Source organism: Carex rostrata, chromosome 31, assembly GCF_964058835.1.
Source record: "Carex rostrata chromosome 31, lpCarRost1.2, whole genome shotgun sequence".
In the NCBI taxonomy this organism is placed as follows: domain Eukaryota; kingdom Viridiplantae; phylum Streptophyta; class Magnoliopsida; order Poales; family Cyperaceae; genus Carex; species Carex rostrata.
Window position 1 is genome coordinate 956,291 of NC_135948.1, and position 20,220 is coordinate 976,510.

At 34.7% G+C, this 20,220-nt stretch overlaps 2 protein-coding genes and 1 pseudogene across 3 annotated transcripts; 2 read left to right on the forward strand and 1 right to left on the reverse strand.

Moving 5' to 3' along the window:
* Positions 1-1,107: 1,107 nt before the first annotated feature.
* Positions 1,108-5,118, forward strand: PPH (pheophytinase). Its single transcript, XM_078295979.1, has 6 exons — positions 1,108-1,272; positions 1,364-1,992; positions 2,500-2,726; positions 3,192-3,383; positions 4,195-4,351; positions 4,667-5,118. The coding sequence occupies exons 1-6, from the start codon at positions 1,128-1,130 to the stop codon at positions 4,907-4,909; spliced, it is 1,593 nt and encodes a 530-aa protein (XP_078152105.1). The 5' UTR covers positions 1,108-1,127; the 3' UTR covers positions 4,910-5,118.
* Positions 5,119-6,049: 931 nt separating this feature from the next.
* Positions 6,050-7,401, reverse strand: LOC144547351 (putative sugar phosphate/phosphate translocator At5g25400 pseudogene; annotated as a pseudogene). Its single transcript, XR_013509072.1, has one exon. The product of XR_013509072.1 is annotated as a putative sugar phosphate/phosphate translocator At5g25400 pseudogene (transcript).
* Positions 7,402-18,737: 11,336 nt separating this feature from the next.
* On the forward strand, positions 18,738-19,496 carry LOC144547352 (cysteine proteinase inhibitor A-like). Its single transcript, XM_078295980.1, has 2 exons — positions 18,738-19,016; positions 19,276-19,496. The coding sequence occupies exons 1-2, from the start codon at positions 18,894-18,896 to the stop codon at positions 19,489-19,491; spliced, it is 339 nt and encodes a 112-aa protein (XP_078152106.1). The 5' UTR covers positions 18,738-18,893; the 3' UTR covers positions 19,492-19,496.
* Positions 19,497-20,220: the final 724 nt, after the last annotated feature.

The window sequence follows — 20,220 nt, forward strand, 5'->3', positions numbered from 1 at the left end:
CCTGTAGAGATACTATTATCTTCCACACCGGATTGTTATCTATCTCAAAATAGTAACACCTTATTTCAGCAACTGTACGGATTAAACGTACTTTAATTTTATTTGATAAGATAAATGCATTTTTTATTTTTTATACTAATATAGATTACAATTCAATTGTTCGAGAAAAATGAAATAATTCACCATATATGATTTTTGTTCTTTTTTCTTCAATTGGCTAATCTTTTCAACAATCTCATTAAAATATATATAGTGTTAATTGTTGCCAAAAATTATAAACAATTGTTACTTGACATATGTTTTTATGTAAATTTTTAATAATACAAATGAGTTCCACTAGAAATTATGAAGAATGATTAGTTTTAAATATGAGCCCACCTATATGCTGTTCTAAACACTTTTATTAAAGTAGACATATTTTACTACAAAAGTCAATCACTGTCATGTACTCATGTTAATACCTTCTATTATAGATATTACCTTTTTTTATATTATGATGTCAATAGAACTTATTTTGTAAAATGTATAGTATTCTACAACAAAAATAAGCATTTTGTTTATTAAGTGGAAATAGTTATATGAACTATATATTTATTTAGTTTTCTATAATATTTATATTATATTCTTTTTAAGTTTGTTTATTTTCTCTTTTAACTACACATCATCAGTAAGTTATACAATCTCTTATACAATACTATATTTTGTATTTTTCTAACAATCATTATTATTTTTTATAGGATCTAACAATTATTATAATTGGTTTGTATTATAAATTGAAGTCTTATTTTGTTACTAATACTAGAGCAGACGTTTTCTATGTATGTTTTTTTTTTTTTTTTTTTACTTTAGTCCATATTTTTCTTATTTCAGATTAAAACATATTTTCTAACAGAACTGCAGTTTAGGACAAAATTTAATTTAATCTTAACTGATTGGAGACAATCGGGCTCTCCTCATGCATGGAGATAATGTTTTGGGGACAAGTAACATTTATCGTGTTGTAACCAAACAGAAACAGCCATATCAGCGAATCACAAGTGAGCATTTTTTCTTTGTAACACTGGGGCCTACTAAGAACTCCGAGTCTCCTCACTTCAGAGTTCAGGGATGTCTCCCTCATTTTTCTCATGTTATTTTGCCCTTTATATTTCTTTTTAGAATTTCTCGTTCTCTCACTCTCTCTCGAAGAAAAAAATCCTTTCACATTCGATCTCTCAAAACCAAATAGAAAGAATCTCGCGGAGAGAGGCGTCTCTAAACCCTTAGCTGGAGGTAAGGTGTTCAACTAATTAAATAGAGAAATTTAGTAATCAGTAACTAAATTGTTAACTAATCGTACAGTTTACTGTGTTCTCTCTCTCAGTTGTTAGAAAGATGGAATTGGTTTCGTGCAGTCACTCTTCTATCTCATGCCACCAAAAACCAAGTCTCAGCTTGAGATTTCTTGACACCAATTGCTTCAATTTGCGGCCTCGTCGGATCTCTCTACCTAGAAGTAAAAGCTTCATTTGTGAGAGCTTAGTTTCCACTAACAATTTGTTAGTAGCAGATGGAGATTTTGGTACTAGAAGCGTCGCTGATAAATCAGGTGAAATTACAAAATTGAACATCCCGGGATTGCCAGACGGGTCTGAGGGGAATAACGGGTCCCCAATCAGTAGCTCTTTCTGGGATTATAAACCCAAATTATCTGTACACTATGAAACATCAGGAATTGAAAATACCCATGCTCCAGCGGTGCTGTTTTTACCTGGATTTGGGGTTGGATCATTTCATTTTGAGAAGCAATTGAGAGACTTGGGGTGTGATTACAGGGTTTGGGCTTTGGATTTTTTGGGGCAAGGTATGTCATTACCGGGTGAAGACCCGACACCTGGTAGCGAGGGCGAGAAAGATTTTTGGGGATTTGGAGAGGAGTCTCAGCCGTGGGCCAGCGAGTTGGCATACTCGGTTGATTTGTGGCGGGACCAAGTTCAACATTTTGTCGAACAGGTATGGGTGATTTGATATTTTTGCAAATAGATTTCTTAATACAGGTGTAATTGAGTTATATTATATAATTTTCACCTGTTACTGGACATTAGTTCAGTGTGAAACTGTGAACCTTATTGTATTGAACTATTAAGTTAATGTGTTTTCCCTTTTATTAAAATGGTCAACAAGAAGATAGCACCATTGATCTAAACTCTGAAATTGTCTGTTTGTTTTGATAGTAGGGATTCTTGATTAAGTTTAAGCTTATAACATTGTGGTCATGCACATGTGTAAACACATGTGCCCATATTCATTCAAACGCACAAAGCAATACTATCAGGCTTGCTAATGAGCCGGTTTTTCTGACAACCTCTACTAAAAGTTATCTTCATTACTTGCACAATGAGTTACTAATATGCCAACTGTATCTGACAGTGAACAGTAGCTATCTAAAATCTCGGTTACTCTATAGTTATTATTAACCTATTTTAATCTTATATACACAATTATTTTTTTATTTTGAAGGTGATAGGTGAGCCAGTGTACATAGTAGGGAATTCCTTAGGAGGCTTTATGGCTCTTTACTTTGCAGCCTGCTGCCCGCATCTCGTAAAAGGAATTACATTGCTAAATGCAACTCCATTTTGGGGATTTCTGCCAAACCCTGAAAGGTCACCTCGTCTTTCGAAGATTTTCCGATGGTCTGGGACTTTTCCTCTTCCCGCTTCTATCAGGAAGCTTACCGAAATAGTGTAAGTATATTAGTTGATATGGGATTTTTTTTTGTCTTTTTTGTTAAATTGTTTTAGCAGGCACATAGCATACTAAGGGTAAGATAAAAGGATTTTCCTTTTTGGGTGATTAATTTCGTATGTTGTCATATTTAGTTATTCACTTCTCTGATTAGTTTTTAATCTTATAACTCTTTTTAAGTTATAACATTGAATGAAAAAACTCTACCATTACGTTTCCCTTTGTTTCTTTGCTTGGTTTGTATTGTTTACTTCAACCCAATATGACACACTGTATTTAATGGGTACAAGTGGACCTGTACTAACATGGATGGCTTGATTGAGGCTTAAAATAAGCTATGGTGATGAAATTCGTATTTAGTTGGTGCCATCTGGGACAGATTCTTTACTGTTGGATATGCTCTGGACCTGCACCACCCCCATTTGGGACAGATTCATAATGCTTGATCTCGTTTTCTGATACAGATGGCAAAAGATCAGCGACCCGAAAAGCATAGAACAGATACTGAAGCAAGTCTATGCTGACCACTCGACAGACGTTAACAAAGTGTTCTCTCGCATTATTGAGACAACACAACACCCGGCAGCCGCAGCATCATTCGCCTCAATTATGTTCGCTCCCAGGGGTCAGCTTTCCTTCCAAGAGGCATTATCCAGGTAATTAACCAATCTTTGCACAGTAACACCCTTTGGTCATAAATTAAGAGATGTTTTTACTTCTAATTAGCATAACGACAGAATGGTTCATGTTTTCATTTATATTATTCTGATATAACTTCTAGAGTTTTATTTATTTCTTTTTGTTAGATTTCAGACCCAGTCTGGTCTCTGGAGAATCTTATATTTAATTTTGATTGTTTTGGTCCTTCATATCACGAAACCAACCATTTTGATCCTTTGTGCCCTTTGCTTAAAGAGTAAAAAGTGACTGGCTTTCTGATTGGTCCCGGAACTTTTAGACTTTTTTAATATGCATTGTTTGTAACAAGGTGAAACCAAAAGTCTAGTTTGGTGTGAGTTCTTTGATGATGGATGATTTTCTGCACTTTTTGGTAGAAGGTCACTCACTGTAGGACCAAGATTGTTTAAGAAACAAAATGTACTTTGAAGCTTCGAGGACCAAAGTGGAAATGCAACATACTTTAGGCACTGATGATCATATAATTCAATAATAGCTCTATAATTCTGTTCTGTGAAACACCTCTTTTTCTAATGGCCCACATCTTATTTTACTTGATGCATATATTTTTCATGCGGCTGGATGAACTTGCTATCAGTATTTTGTTTTTTATTTCTTTCTTTTACCTTGTCCTTACAACTATTTATTACTTAGTTTGCTTAGTTTATTGGTCAAGGGATTTTATTCAAAATATCACTAGGGACCACAAATTTTGCATAGGTACCAGTGTGCCCATGGTATTCTGATGCTCAGTTTCTTGTGCACTCATAAGGAATTTATTTTGTTCAGGTGCCAAATTCAAGGAATCCCAATATGCCTTATGTATGGCAAAGAAGACCCCTGGGTAAGACCCATTTGGGGCCTCCAAGTCAAACGTAAGGTGCCCGATGCACCATATTATGAAATTAGCCCTGCTGGTCACTGCCCCCATGATGAGGTCCCTGAGGTAAATACAACATACATCATTTCAGTTTCAACAAATTTGCTCACTAAATTATATCTTAAAGAAATCGACTGGCTGCCAAGATAGAAAAAAATGAAAAAGAACAAAACAATGGCCAAGCTGCTATCATGAAAACTTCTTTTACTCTGTATTCCTTTGTGGTCTACCATACACTTTGATGCCCTTCTCAGCATGTAACTTTCTTCTACCCCAAATTATTTTTTAAAAATTGGGAGATTGATGGTGCTTTAGTAATTTTACAAGTTTGTTACAACTATGAGGTCTTTTTATATGAATTTCTTCCTTCTTCTTCAATAGGTTATTAACTTTTTGCTAAGGGGTTGGATTGAAAACCTTGAGTCAGACGGGTCAATTGCATTGCCCTTCATTGAAGAACCAGAATATGAAGAACTTGGCGTTTCTAGAGAATTGGAGTATGCGAGAGAAGGAATGCGCAAATCGGTGCAAGTTCGGCTTTTCGGATCTAAATTCTCTCTCTGGAATCAGATGAGCTCTTTTGTGAAGTCTCACTTGGCAAATCTTCGGATTGTGTCCAGATAGGTCTTTTAATTTTCGTTTGTGAAGTGCTAATATATTGTTTATTCTTTATTTAATTATAGGGGTGCGGATTGTGCATATTGTTAGCAATAGGTAAATTTCTATTTGGATTAAAAACCTCTGCATAAGTCAGTTTGTAAATATTTGTAATTAACTAGCTACATGCGGACCTGAAACTGTCCAATTTGAATGCAAATGATTTACTTAATATATACAGTGATGTTCTATGTACTTCTTGAACCATTCAAACTGAGATAACAACTCATAGGCTGATAGGCTTAAATAGGCTCATATAAAATAAGAGATAATCTAAACAACGCTGGGAATCCCAACACCTGTAACTTGGCTTCAACGATCTTCTTTTCATCAATTGTTTTTCAATTTAATTTTGAAGTTACCACTTTTTCATTTTTTAAGGAACTCAAGATCCAATGCATTATTTCATGAAATTGCTTGACTTCCATTGGGATATGAAAAGGTATCACTTGTGCATGCGATTTGAATAGTTCTAAATTAACGTGTTAGCATGTTCTATCTTACAAAAATTTGTTGACATGCCGAGCTTAATCATAGTGACTTAGTCATCGTACAAGAAAGACTAATTAAATTGTTCTATTTTCTTTAGAAACCTAACTGTTTATATTTTATTTTTCTATTTTCAAGTTGACCAGAAAACCAAATAATGGAAACGGTAAAGGTGTCTAATTGAGAAAAGCTCTCTTTGTCGTTGCTTGGCACCAAGTCAGCATCCCTTCCAATTTTGAAAGGTACTTCGTGTGGAATCGGTTAAACGTGTAAATTGGACACAACTGCAGTGACGTTGATATATTATATAATTAAAAATTAAAAATATCTTCAAATCAAAGAAATGAAGTACAAAATATCCTATTGCTTTCTGTTTATGCACTATAACATACATACATGGGAATCCATAATCATTTTTGCTTTGTTAGAAAGTACAAGTAGTGATTCTCCACCAAGTTAATATATTTTTTCCAAATATAAATCACCATTAAATACAGAATATTGATACGTCTACAATAAATATAAAAGGGAAATTAATAATTTATTACTGTATTTTTCGGAAATTTTCTTATCTACCAGTCAAACCCAAATTATTTAGGTGTTTCCGAATAGAGAATGTCCTCTGTTTCCAATTATATTAACTAACAGTAATAATACATCAAATAAATTCATGATTCAGAATAACAAAGTATTATGGATATCAAAATCAAATACAAGTAAAATTAGGCCTTAGAATCATTGGCTTGATCCCCTCTGCCATCAATGTTCCTAAGCAATTCACCGGCCTCCTCATCAGTTTCTTGTGCCGATGCGGGCTTCTTCTCTCCTTGAGCCTCTTTCGCCTTAAGCCCTTGCAACTTGACATGGTTGTAATATGCAACCCCGAGAAATGCGATGCCGTATCCAAACAAATTGATCGGGGTAACTGTGTCCTTGATCACTGACCAGGAGAAAGCAATCAACAACCAATCCTTCACCACTCCGGCCACATTCATTGTTAGCGCTGAGGTCTTTCCAACTAGCAAGAACACGGCAAGGTTGAGTGCAAATGCGCACAAAGAGTTAGTACCGAAAGTTACCAAATCTGGTTGGATAGTAGCCATGGTACGAAGACGAGGCAACTCAACCACCGACCATGGTACAGCAAGGAATACAAAGCAACACGGTGCGACATAATACAGAGAGGTAATGGGGTTTAGAGAGATCCCTTTTGAGGTGAGCAAGATTTGAATGAGAACGAGCCGGGTTGCCTCGAAAGCAACTGCTGCCAGCTGCAGTGTCACACCCCATATATCAAACCGTGCCTCGCCATAAGCCGCCACGGCCACGCCAAATGAGATTGAGAGCATATTGAGCATGATCGAGCTGTTGTAATTATCTTTCTTGAAAAGAATGCCGGTCGAGTAAACAGCAACCGGCATGAGTGCCTTAAGCATCTGAATAAACGACACGGACAAGTAGATGTATGCTGAGTTGGAGAACCACAGAGAGAGGGCATACAATGCACCGATCGGGACCACCGATTTGAAGTAGAGAGAAGATGTCATGGACGATGGCAGGTTGACAAAACGAAATATGCGAACGAGTGCAAAAGCAAGGGAGGAGCAGAATCCCATGTGTATCATGGTAAGGGAGATCGGGAAAGGCCAATCGTACATCTTTGGGTCTAGGATGTACTTGTTGTACACAATCACCGTGAAGCTCAGCAAAATCCATATTGCCACATAGAAGTAAGAGAGGAGAATTTTTCGAAGCACGCTTTCCGATGCGACTGGCTGAGAGGCGGTAGCCATACCACCACTGGGGTTTTGAGCTTTCATTACTGGTGGATGAAAAAAAGGGAAAAAAAGAAAGATAGGAAGGAGAGGAGAGGAGGAAATATTGATGGTGATATGAGAAATGAAATGAGGGATTTGTGAAGGATTTGGTGAGATTAATAATGTGGTTCAAGGACCGGTGCGTTATTAAAGTAGTTAGACTGGTGGGGGGGTTATTGAGAGTCCACCTCTGCATTAACGAATCTCTTGAGGTTAGCTACGGGCCGTGCGATCAGAATTAGGATCAATCCAGTCCATGCCTGTAATGCACGGCCTTTAATATTCGTGTAGATTTAAATCGGACGGTCCGGAACAGAACTCAAAATTTTAGTTAACTCAGAGATGAGAATTCGATTGTTGAACTCAGAAGCGTGAAGAAAGTTAATTAATTGGACAATGGAATCCGGGAAAAATCTTTTAAATGGGCTTTACTACGGAGCTCCAATTTGATGATTAATTCAAGTGTAATCACTTGGTGGGAATATGTCACGATCAGGAGCTGAATTGGGGATGATTTAATCCAATTTTGGCTCAGTCAAACAAGGCGACGAAGAAGAAAGAAAACTGGGCAAGACGGGCAAAGCGGAGGCAAGTAACGACAGTCAGTCGCTGACAGTGGGACCGGAAGAAGATAATGGGAAGGCGACCGTTGATAAACAAAGGCTGCGAAGCGGGACCAACGCATCAGATGGATAGACGCTAGGTTTATCCACGTAGGCGCTGAGATGGCAAGCGGAGATTCAATCTAGCAATCCAACCGATGGATTGGATTGGATTGGATTGATTCCAGCACAAGGAGCTTCGTAATTAGTGTAGAGAATTGGATTATGTAATCTGTAATTGATTGTTTCTAATTTCCTAACCCTTACCAGTTCTTCCTAATTATTCTGTTGTGACCAAGATTCTGATTTTAATTGACAAAGTTTGAGCTTACAATTGGTGTGAATTGAGTGCTTCTGAATACAAGGGTCGCCTCAGAATATATATAGTTAATAAATAATAATGTTTTACTCCTTTGGTTTGTTGTATGCAGCATATATAATATATTGGTAACAATTAATGCTCAGTGAAGAATGACACAATTGAATTACGATTACCAATGGCAGACAACTTCGGCTTCACAGCTTTTTTTTATTTTTATTTTTTAATACTTGTTTGATGAAGGATACAGTTGAAATACCACAAAATTTTATGGTCTTGTTTAAAAAATCATCAGTAGTTCAGTACCACAAAATTTTGGGTCAGTTTTTAATACGTTGACTTATGGCATTAATCGCTAATCCAACGGTCCACGCTTCAATAACAATGTATAATTTAAAAATTAGCAACAATTCTTGAAATTGATGACAATACTAACAAAATTTAGTTCCAATTAATTGCAACATGTCATTAATTTTGTTAGTGTATATATCTTCAAAGAGGAGGGACCTTATCTCCTTTGCGTGTACCAGTTATGATGGTTGCCTCATCACAACCCATTTTTCCTCATAACTTAGACAATGATTATTTTGACAATTTTGACAATAAATTTAAAATTACAAACCAAATTTATAATTATGCTGGACACATAGATAAATGATCATTTACCATAAAGTTTAAGTATATTTGACAATACACCAAAATCTCATAATATTTAATAAATATAATTTGTTGTTAATATAGATTATGCGTATAATTTTAGATTTAAATTATTTTTTTTTTTAAAAGATTGTAGAAATCATTAAAATAAAAATATTGTCAAGTGATCTCACTAGCTCTATCTTTACCAATTAACATCTTAATTTCTTGTCGTATTCAATCAGTCATTTATGACTAATTTAATCTGAAATATTTATAAAGGGGTAATGTCATTATAGGTCATTATCAATTAATTTGTGAAAGTTTAAATTCAAATCTTTAATCTGACAATCATATTTCGATCTGTGCAATTAATAATATTACCCCAAGTTAATGTACTATGTATTCCTCAATTAAAATACAAAATGATCATAATACACTTGGATGTTTATAGTATAAGTATACTATTTAAAATATTTATAAAACATGGTTTTTCAACTTGTAGAAAAATTAAAAAAAAATGCATGCACTTGATTAAATATTCATACTACATGAAATGTGGGTCTATTTTTTTAATTTTGTATGCTTTATGTTATTTTTTATAGGAAAGACAGTTTCATAAATAATTAAAATTGGTATGATTATTTTTATTTATAAATGAAAGAGCAAACATTACGAAGTAAGAAATTATCATTAATTTAAAATTGATATTGAAAACTAAAAGTGTTGTAATTCATAAAAGTCTAATTTTATTATGGACATTAATTTGATAGTAGAAATTTAGCGTTAAAAAGTAAATTAATGACGATGGAGGTCATTGTCATTGATTGCATAATTGGTAATTAAGGGATAATTAAAAATAGAAGTTTGGGGTCAACTCTTCGCAAACAACAAAATTGATTATCTTCCATGAAATTACCTTTTTCTCTGAAAATAAAGGCCAGAAGCAGACCTTGGATCATGGAAAGAATTTCAAAATACATCCCAAAATAAAAACGTTTTTGCAAAATACGTACCAAAATGGAACGATTTTTTGTATATTTAAAATATGTTTCCAAAAGGGCCTGAACAGGCTCAAGGATTTACTATCCTTTCCAATCAAGGAAAAAAAATTTGGAGTTCGTCCTCAGATGATTTATTTTCATCCGATTTTGGTTACAATAAAATAGGCAAATATATATATAAAAAAAAGGGGATAAATAACCTGGTCCTTTCTATATCTCGATTTTTAGCCTTTTTTATATTCCTTGAGATGTAATTCTTGATTTACTTTGATTATTATTTTTGTTTTGACAATCTAATATCATATGCAATTAATACTATTAAACATGCTATTTGATGACAGTGTCATGGCTACATGAAGAGATGATTGACTAAATTTTTTTCCTAATATTTATTTATTTTATTTTAGTTGCTTTCATAATACCATGTCTTTAATCTATATTAATTTCCATTAAAACTTCCCCAAAATTCACTTCTTTAATCTCTATGCGTCCATAGTCCATACCAAGTTTACCTTAAAAAATCACATGGCCACCCCTGCAAAACTATCAAATTTCAATATCTTCAATTAAGATTTTAAAATCATAGTAGTGACCATGTACTTCTATATATAATTGACCACCGTAGAGCCACCTCTAAAAATATATTCAGATTCAATCAGCAGTTATATATCTTTTTGTTACAAAATGCATCAAATTGGTAGAGAGGTGCTAAAAAAGAACTCCGTAATAATATGGATAAGCGTATCATTCAGAAACCTTGTTATTACATTTATTAATTTAAAATCTTTCTGTCATCGATTTGCAATATGGTACACCTGTGACCTCTGTTATTACTACATTTATCAATTTAAAATCCTTCTGTCATAGACTTGCAGTCTTGCAATATGGTACGCCTGTCTGTTATCACACCACAATATCCGAATCCATGCATAAATTGAAATCTTCAAATCCTTAGACAAAATAACCAAAAAGACTACGACCTATACCTACTACCTATAATAATTCAGACGTGGGACCCAAAAATCCACCAAGGAAGCATACTCGTTTCAAATAAGGCCGTTTTTTTTAGTTCCCACCCTAATAAATCGAAATTAAATGAATACATCTGAATTACTAAATTTAAGATTCCGTCATATTCGTGTAATAGATTTGCAGACGGATCACCACCCGTTCGCGTAATGGATTTGCGGACTGACCCATTCTCGATCTGACCCGTTCTCTAAATGGTTCTGCGAACGGACCCGTTCACAAGATGGATATGCAGACCGACCCGTTCTCAATAATTTCTGTTTTTTAATTTATGTTTTTTAATTTCTGTTTTTAATTTCTGTTTTTATAATTCTGTTTTATAATTTTTGTTTTTTAGTTTTTGTTTTTTTAATTCTGTTTTTTTAATTTCTGTTTTTATTTCTGTTTTTTAAATTCTGTTTTTAAATTTCTGTTTTTAATTTCTGTTTTTTAAATTCTGTTTTTAATTTCTGTTTTTTAAATTTTGTTTTTAATTTCTGTTTTTTTAATTCTGTTTTTTTAATTCTGTTTTTTAAATTCTGTTTTTTAATTTATGTTTTTTAGATTTATTTTTGTAAATGTTAGAAGGAATAGACTCTGTTTTTCTATAAAAAAGCAGGTCCTTTTTTTTTCTGTTTCTTGCTATTTCTTGTCATACCATATCTGCATATCTACACGTAAAGAATAGATGATTCCCTATTTCTAGGTGGCAAGAATCACAGATTACACAGCTAAGGTCACATTGCATTCCTCTCCTAGCCATTGAATCGTGAGTGAGTATTTGATCCATCAACATCAATACTGTGAATACTTTGACCTTCAATAGGGTGATGGTTTTTCATGTGTAAAGGAACCGCCACCCTACTACACCTCATGTTTGCATGATTCTGTAGAAGGAAGAAGTTGTATAGGTTCCTTTCTTAGTCTAGCGCCATCTAGTTTCATCTTCCCTGTCTTGGAACTACACCGTATTGTTGTCAAAAATATTATAGAACTGGTTGGGGTCCATGTATTGTAGGAGTGTCCAAGCTTCTCTAAGAGAGACACTTTGGAGGATAGGCATGTGCATACCGTCTTTCAATTTTCTTAATAGTTCATGTCCCCATTTGTCATATCAGAATGAAATGGTTAAACCGTTCCCAATTACCACTTCAATACTCCAGTGTTATAGGTCTTGCAGCTTGATAAGTTCTTGCCAAAAATGTGAACCTTGAACCATCCAAATTCTTGTGCCATTAGCCTACGAATTCAATCCTCTTATTGCATTGATCGTGATTGACTATAAGCAGTTTAGGTTGGTCTGTAGTTTCCACTACCATCTTAGGACTAATGAGATGTTCCTCAATTCTAAATTTACTGCTCCCAGTCCTCCCCATCATTTAGGAGTACATACCAATTGCTAGTTGAACAAAGATATCCCCCTCTTTGTTGTATTTTCGATGTAGCCCGCATAAATCGTCTTCTCACTGAATTAACTCTCCTCACCACCAATTTTTGGTAGCACAAAGCATGTTATTATATAGACCGAAATTGCTGCCAGTACTGAATTCTACAACAGTAGCCTACCTCCTCTAGATAAAAGCTTTCCTTGCCATCCCTCTAATCTTTTATCTTCCCAATTAAAGGTAGAAAATCATAGTGCTTAGGTTTATTAATGGTCAACGGCATCCCCCAATAAGTTATAGGCAAGTCAGTTTGAGCACAACCAAAAATGAGCCCGACTTGTGTCTGTTGCTATGCATTTAGGTTGAGAGGAAGGAAAACGCTCTTAGCATAATTTATTTGGAGACCCGAGATGCTTGAGAAGAATCTTAGAAAATTAGAGTATATTTAGCGTATTTTAGCATGTTTTAGCGCAATTAGCATATTTTAACATATTTTAGCGCAATTAGTATTTTTTTCATGTTTTAGTCTATTTTAGCTCATTTAGCATATTTTTAGCATATTTTAGCGTAATTATCATGTTTTGTCGCAACTTAGCGTAATTTATTTTTGAAATTAGGATGGCTGGAGGATAGCCTAGGAGAGTGCCAGTAGAAGCCCCTGCTGATGAGTCGATCGCCCCTGATAGCACAGACCATTTCGGTCCTCTCCTATAAATGTCCCACGGCGACCACCGAGTCTCACTGGCTTCTCGTGAGGTACTGGATTACTTTTTTTTAGCTTTTTTTTAAAGTTTAAATTTTATTGTGTTAACACTATCTATAATTCATTGTGGATTGCTTTTTTCAATGCATGACACAAGCCTTTTAGATGTCAAGTTGCGGTGCGTTCAGATGCAGTATGTACTACGAGGCGATGGACCCTATCTCAAAATTTGGGGCTGTATAGTTTTGTCTCCATTCTGGATAGTGTGAGTGGCATCATCAATGCCTCTCTCATTGCAGGACTAATGGAGCGATGGCGTTCCGAGATGCACACGTTCCACTTACCATTTAGAGAGATGATGGTGACACTTCAGGATGTGAGTGCCCTATGGGGTTTGCCTATCATGTGCACACTCGTTGGTGGAGTATCTGACAGCAGTTGCAACAGAGAGATTGTTGATCGCATCGAGGAGTTGTTGGGAGCTTATCCTCTGAAGTTACGGACCAGTCATGGGAGGTCTAAGTTCCATATGTAGATGACCAAGATGTGAGCGCACTTCAACGTCGGTCTAGATGCACAGTCCACTCCTCACGATATTTAAAGGTAATACTTATAAACTATTTCTATTACATTTATTATATACTTTATATTATTTTGAAAAATATTTTACTATCTACTTTGTATTGCATATATACATGGGACTTCGTGATGGACCTCTTTGGTTATGTCATGTTTGTTGATTTCAACGGTGATGTCATCCCGATGATGTATCTCCCACTGCTTGCATACTTTAATTGTATTTACATTTGGCATATATTATGATATTTTTATTCCCTGATAGTTTTAGTTTAAATTATATTATATTTTGGTTATATTTTATGTGCTACTTTATGATATTTTTATGATAGTATTTACATTTTTTTTAAATCTTTTTTTGTTATTAAATTACACAACAAAACAAAACAAAAGTAACAACAAACAAAAATAAATTGGTTAAATTCAAATAAATAAACAACAAAACAAAAGTAACAACAAGCATACTACTACATAAAACATAAAATCTGTCATTTTTATTAATCCTACTCCTTAGGAGGCGGCTTTGGATCAGTGACAGCCGACGAAGTGCTAGCCTTACCAGTATAAGTATATGGAACAAACTCATCGTCCAATGTTGGAGGCTCTGGATCAACCTTTTTTTTCATATCCGTAGGGGTTTTCCACAAAGTCAGGAACGATAGTGGCATGTTTTTGCCTCATTTCTACCTCGACCACTTATTGACCCTCATCTCGCTACGTCACGATTGGACGATCTACCTTGGTGCTGCTTGATGGGTCAAAATTAGAGCTAATAATATTTATAACCCTAATTGTCTGCTCTATAATCGATTCATAAGCGCATAAACCTATAGTATACATCTCGCTACGTCACGATTGGACGATCTACCTTGGTGCTACTTGATGGGTCAAAATTAGAGCTAATAATATTTATAACCCTAATTGTCTGCTCTACAATCGATTCATAAGCGCATAAACCTATAGTATAGTATAGATCGGGGTGTCGATCCACGTGGATGGTGTATTAAGAGATCTAATCACTAATCAAGTCTAAGTTATTTGTTCTTTAAGTTGTTTTGGTTGTTTAGTTGAGTTGTTTGGTTGTTTGGTTGTAATGTTCAATTACAATAGTGCAATAGATGTTTGGATGTTTAGAAGATGGGCTTCTAGGGATCATACATTCTATCATTTTTACTCATTTAATCTAGTTTCTGGTCAACTGAGCAATCACGTGCAGCTATGTCACTATCTGCATGTTATTGCGTGAATCGTACAATAATGGTTTATGCTCTTGTCAAAATCACACACGCCTTGTATTGGTATCAAATGCAATATGAGAGTTGCTAATCATGTTCTAGTGTTAATCACAGGTACGTTATAACACCCTAATTGAGTAGAACTGGTGAGGGGATGGTACCCTAGCCTCACCCTAAACAATCGCATAACGATCAATGATAAGTCTCAATTACCAAGACTAGAAGGATTTAAGTTCACAGTTACGTCATTCCTTTATACCTTCCGTAGTTGAAATAACCAAGATTACCCCACTATAAGTCTATAGAGCACGACGTTCGTATGCAGATCTATATTCCAGTAGGTCTCTAACTAAGGTCGGATCACAAGGGATCAACAGGTACGTCTATTTTCCTTATTAGATCTAAGATAATTGTACACTATTCCTACTGGTCAACCCTATATGCCTACTATGGAGTGCACATCTCCATGGTGGCGAGGTTACATGCACCAAGTTAGGTAGTAATACAAAGAATAAAATGCAAAAAGAATTCAGATCAAGCGCAAATTATAAATATAAATGAACCTTTAGATTAAACTCATAAAAATTTAAGATTACATGTTTTCACCCTAGAAAAGAGTTGCTTAGCCGCTCATGGCGGGTTCAACAACAAAAGATACAAGAGACATGAAGAAGAAGAAGAACAAAACAGAGAGATGGAAAGAGTACACTTAGATAGTCTCATCTCTCATGCACAACGTCTTCAATTCATGTACTTTCTTTCTATTCTAGTGGAGACTTCATTATTTTACTATTCTATCATTTTCTATATTGCAAAAGTCTCCCTTAGAGAACCCTAGATCTAAACTATATATAATACATGAGTATAATGAGTTCTCTGTTCTGTTATGACGAGAAGAAGAGTTCTCATTTGTCCAAATGTGTTAATGGGCTTAGTGGAGCTTGGTTGCCAAGTTTAGAGTTGTAACCATTGATCTGACAGTTATCGTGTGTGGATGCCGAAGTCGTATGTAGTTGAATAAATCAGCTGCACGGTTTGCTGGGAGATAAATTGCTCACTGTCTTTCATGTGATTTTGCGTACAGTTGGCCCTCTAAATCGCATATGGATGGTGGCATCCGCATGCCTGTGACTTTGTCTCCAGAATGCTACGTTTTCTGCCTATTTTAGCCCGAATAACATTGAAAATATGCAATTCTCCAAAATCTAGTAAAATAATAAAAAATCTAATTTTATAGAAAATAAACAATTGTGATTCGATAAATGACAATATTTTATGTTAAGTGATAGGGAATAACACTATATATTTCACCCCTATCACTACTGTTCATCATATTCAATAAAAAAACAAACATAAAATACTACAATCCAGATACAAAATAAAATACTACAATCCAGATACAACATAAAATAATACAACATAAAAAACTACAACATAAAATAGTACAATCAAGATACGACATAAATTACTGCAATCCAGTCCGATCTAATATAATACTAAAAACTAGTTCAAACATAAAATTATACAATCCAATAGAGTTCATAAAATACTACGATAATACTACAATACAATCCAGACTATGACTTACGAGTTGATGAACTTTCTCCCTTATTCTTCGAAGCCCTGCGGATGCACGCATGACACTCCCACTTAGTGAGACGAGCGTCATTCACCGGATCTGCATTCTTGTCGATATAATTGGGGTGAACATTTATGCCACAGTTAGACAAAAGAACGTATCCACCATATCTCTCTTCACCTGACATATGCCGCAATGTCCTAATCCAGTTGGAGGGTCCCTGTCATCCTAGTCCTCGTCAAAGATTTCTCTAACAGTCGGATCAACAGTGCTCATGAATTCTTCAGCGTCTTCGGGTGAAAATAAACGTTGCAAATGCCTCGCCGCGAGGGCTTTACCTGTCCAAAAATTGTTAATAACTGTTTTTTTTTCTTCACATGCCATGGTAAGAACTAGGGTTTCAAATGACATTGATGGATTAGACATTTGGTATTAGTTCTAAATAATTCATAACAATTAATAACAATTTGTCTGGAGCAGTTTCTAAGAATTCCTAACAATTAAAAAACTTTTAAAAATAATAATTAAAAAAATAAAACTTAACTTGCAATCGCCCTTTTCGCCTCAGAAATTGCCTTCTATTTCTCTATTTCTCTCTTTCTATTCTGGTGAGTTTGAGAGGGAGGAGAGAGAAACAAGATATTTATAGAAACAACAACAACAAAATATCCGAACCGGTCATTAAATGTCCGGTTGAGAATAAAATGGGAACCAGCCATTTAATGGCCGGTTGAGAAAGAGAAAAGGACTGGCCATTACCATTTAATGGCCAATTTGGGCATTTAAAAAAAAACTAGAAGAGGTGGGCATAATTATTAATTTCTATTTTATATTGGATATTAATTAAAATGTCGGGTATATAGTTATAGCCGCATCCAATCAGAGATCTGAATAATGTATTTTGATCATATATTCTGAAATGAATTATCTATTTATCTTTAAGAAGGCAGGGTATGGTTCCACCTTTTTTTAAAAGAATGGGTATTTAGATTGGAGCAAACTCTGCTGCTCTCTAAATATGAGAGCAGGACTCTATTATTTTACATCCGACCGTTTATCTGTGTTGAGATTTGTGCATGAAAAAAAAATCAAAGGTTGGATTTAAAATAAAAGGGTCCTGCTCTTCTATTTGAAGAGTAGCGGAGTGGCATCCATTTACATTACGGGAGGAAAAAAATAAAGAGGAACTTTTTTTTATAAATAATTCTATTTTATTGGATATTTAATTAAAGTTACACTTTAACCTCTATTTTTTTAAATGTATATTATATTACTCTCAAATTTAATTGTAACATAGAAATAAAATAGATTATTTTTTTCTTTTGCTTTTTTCCTCTTTTCCTTTTAACCGCTAATTAATCAATTCCGGTGAATTAATTAAGCGGAATCATAGATTTATAGTCGAGTAGCATGAAAAACATCAAGAGAAAACAACAAACAAACAAAAAAATGAAAAGAAAAATAAAAAGATAGCTGGATTGAGAGGTGACCAGGCGAAATTACGTTCAAACATCTGGCTATTATTAAAAAGTCAAAGATGTATATGAAATCATCTTTGCTAAAAAAAAACAACAAAAACAACAAGAATTTTTATAGCATAATCGATCAAAGAATATGTAAGTAAGAAAAAGACATGCTTGAATAAAACAGGCAGATCTTCTCCACTCTTTTCCAAAAAAATAAAATAGGTGTACCCTCTGACTTGTCTACAACTACTCGTTGAATTTCTTTTGAACAGCTCACTATTATTTTCCAGAGCACCAATTTTTATATTAAATCCTATCATTGTGTTTCACATTTTCTGATCTGGCTCTCAGAATTCTTGATTTGTTTCCTTCACCATTTTCAAAATTAGTTAGGCTGAGCTCTTACTTGGGCTTCATCATATATTCTCTTACTTGCTCTTGTACTTGCTCTTGTTTAATATTTCCATCTATGTTGCATGAATACAGGTGCATGTATCATATTGGATGCGATACATGTACAACAATACAGTAATTTTCAAAATGATACGGATACAACCATATGATACAAGACCATATATGAAGTATTGGGATAACATATATAGGTTGTCTATAAGCTTATTGATATCATCTCTCTTTCATGTATCCCATGTAGTTTAAGAAAATGATATCATATCTATTTTAATTTGTTTCAAATATTGCAAAAACTCACTTATGTGTCTACTTGTGAAAGTTAATTTTCTAGATTATACCTAGTGACCCGCTACGTACATTGATTCCCACAAATGATAGGACTCATCAGATGTAGCAGATCAAGATAGAATGGTATTGGGGCAACACAACCCTCCATTTCTACAAATATCTCAGAAACTGGGCAAGATTAACCATTCAATAAATTCAACAGTGATTACACTGTGGCCCAATGTTACGTTATTGTCACCACCACAACCTAGAAAAGAGGGCAGATGTAAGAAATGTAACAAGTCAAGCCTCAAGCAAGAACCAGCTGGCAGGCTATACAATACAACATAAACAAACGGGTCAATTTTGTACACTGGAAAAGTCTCTTCCTCATCCTTTTAAAGAAAGCAGCTCGACCTCAATTGCCAGATTCATATATAGCTAGAGAGAGAGAATGTCTGGGCCTGAGACTGAGACAGTGCTAGGAGGAGCAACAGATGTTCCAGTTACAAAGGAGAACAGCCTTGTGACAGAGGAACTCGGTCGCTACGCGGTGGATGAGTACAACAAAAAGGCCGTATGTGTGCCTCCTATGCATGTTTAGTTGTTTTACAATTTGACCAATCCAAATCCAAAGAAAAAGAAGCATGGTGTTTTGATTCAGATATATGTGTTTAATTTATCCCTATTTGATTAAGCCAACATATCTTGACATGCTAATTGACCATCCTTTTTTCTTTCATACACTCATAACAATAACATTTTGGACTTGTTTTTGTTAATTCCAATGCAACTTTTTTTTTTTTTATAAACTTGAATTTTTGCTCATTTAGCAGAATGTTCTTCTGGAGTTCAGCAGTGTTGTGAGTGTCAAAGAGCAAGTTGTTTCTGGTACCATCTACTACCTTACTATCGAGGCGGTACAGGGTGGCGAGAAAAAACTGTACCAGGCCAAGGTTTGGGTCAAGCCTTGGATGAATTTCAAGGAACTTCAAGACTTCAACATAATTGCGGATTCGGAACCTACTAGCACGTCCACTGCTACCGCCTAATTAAGGTACTTGTGACCGTCTTCTTCATCAAGAATCACAGAAGCTGTTTGATCTGCAGTGCATCTTATCTTGGCAGCTGTTTTATGATGAACAGTGTAAAATCAATGACCAGGTGGATACCTGTTACAGCCAACTTGTTAGCTGACAATAAAATCACAAATAATTCTTATAAATTCTTCTTGAAACTAATTATACTTATAGATTGTTAAAATTATTTTCTTGCTTTATTTTTTCAGAATAAAAGGGACTACCACTCTATGGCTGTTCACTTGTTATTAAGCTCGAGTTAATAAGGTGTTGCACTTTTACCAGAGATGGACCAACAGTTACCAGATCATAAATTTTAGTCGTTTTTGTATAGCTTGTGTAATAGACCAACGGATTTTGGTCATGTTTGATTGCTATTTAAAATATAAGAAGAATTAAATTACTTACTCCATCTTTCTCCTTTTGTTTTATTGCCCGTTTGATAGTTTAAGTCATGGATTAAAATAATCTATTTGGAGGATCAAGAGGTTGGAAAATGAATCTCTATTTATTACTGGATCCTATAAGCAGAGTAAACAGCGAGTAAATTAATCCTCCTTCAAGTTACTCCGTCGTACTCATGTTTTCCTACATTTGACAGTTTAGATGTGAAGTAAGAGGTTTAGTCCACCACATACTCCGCAACTAAAGGATGTATGGGCAATTTAGTTTAAACCTAACTCTACCTCTGCTGCTTCCACT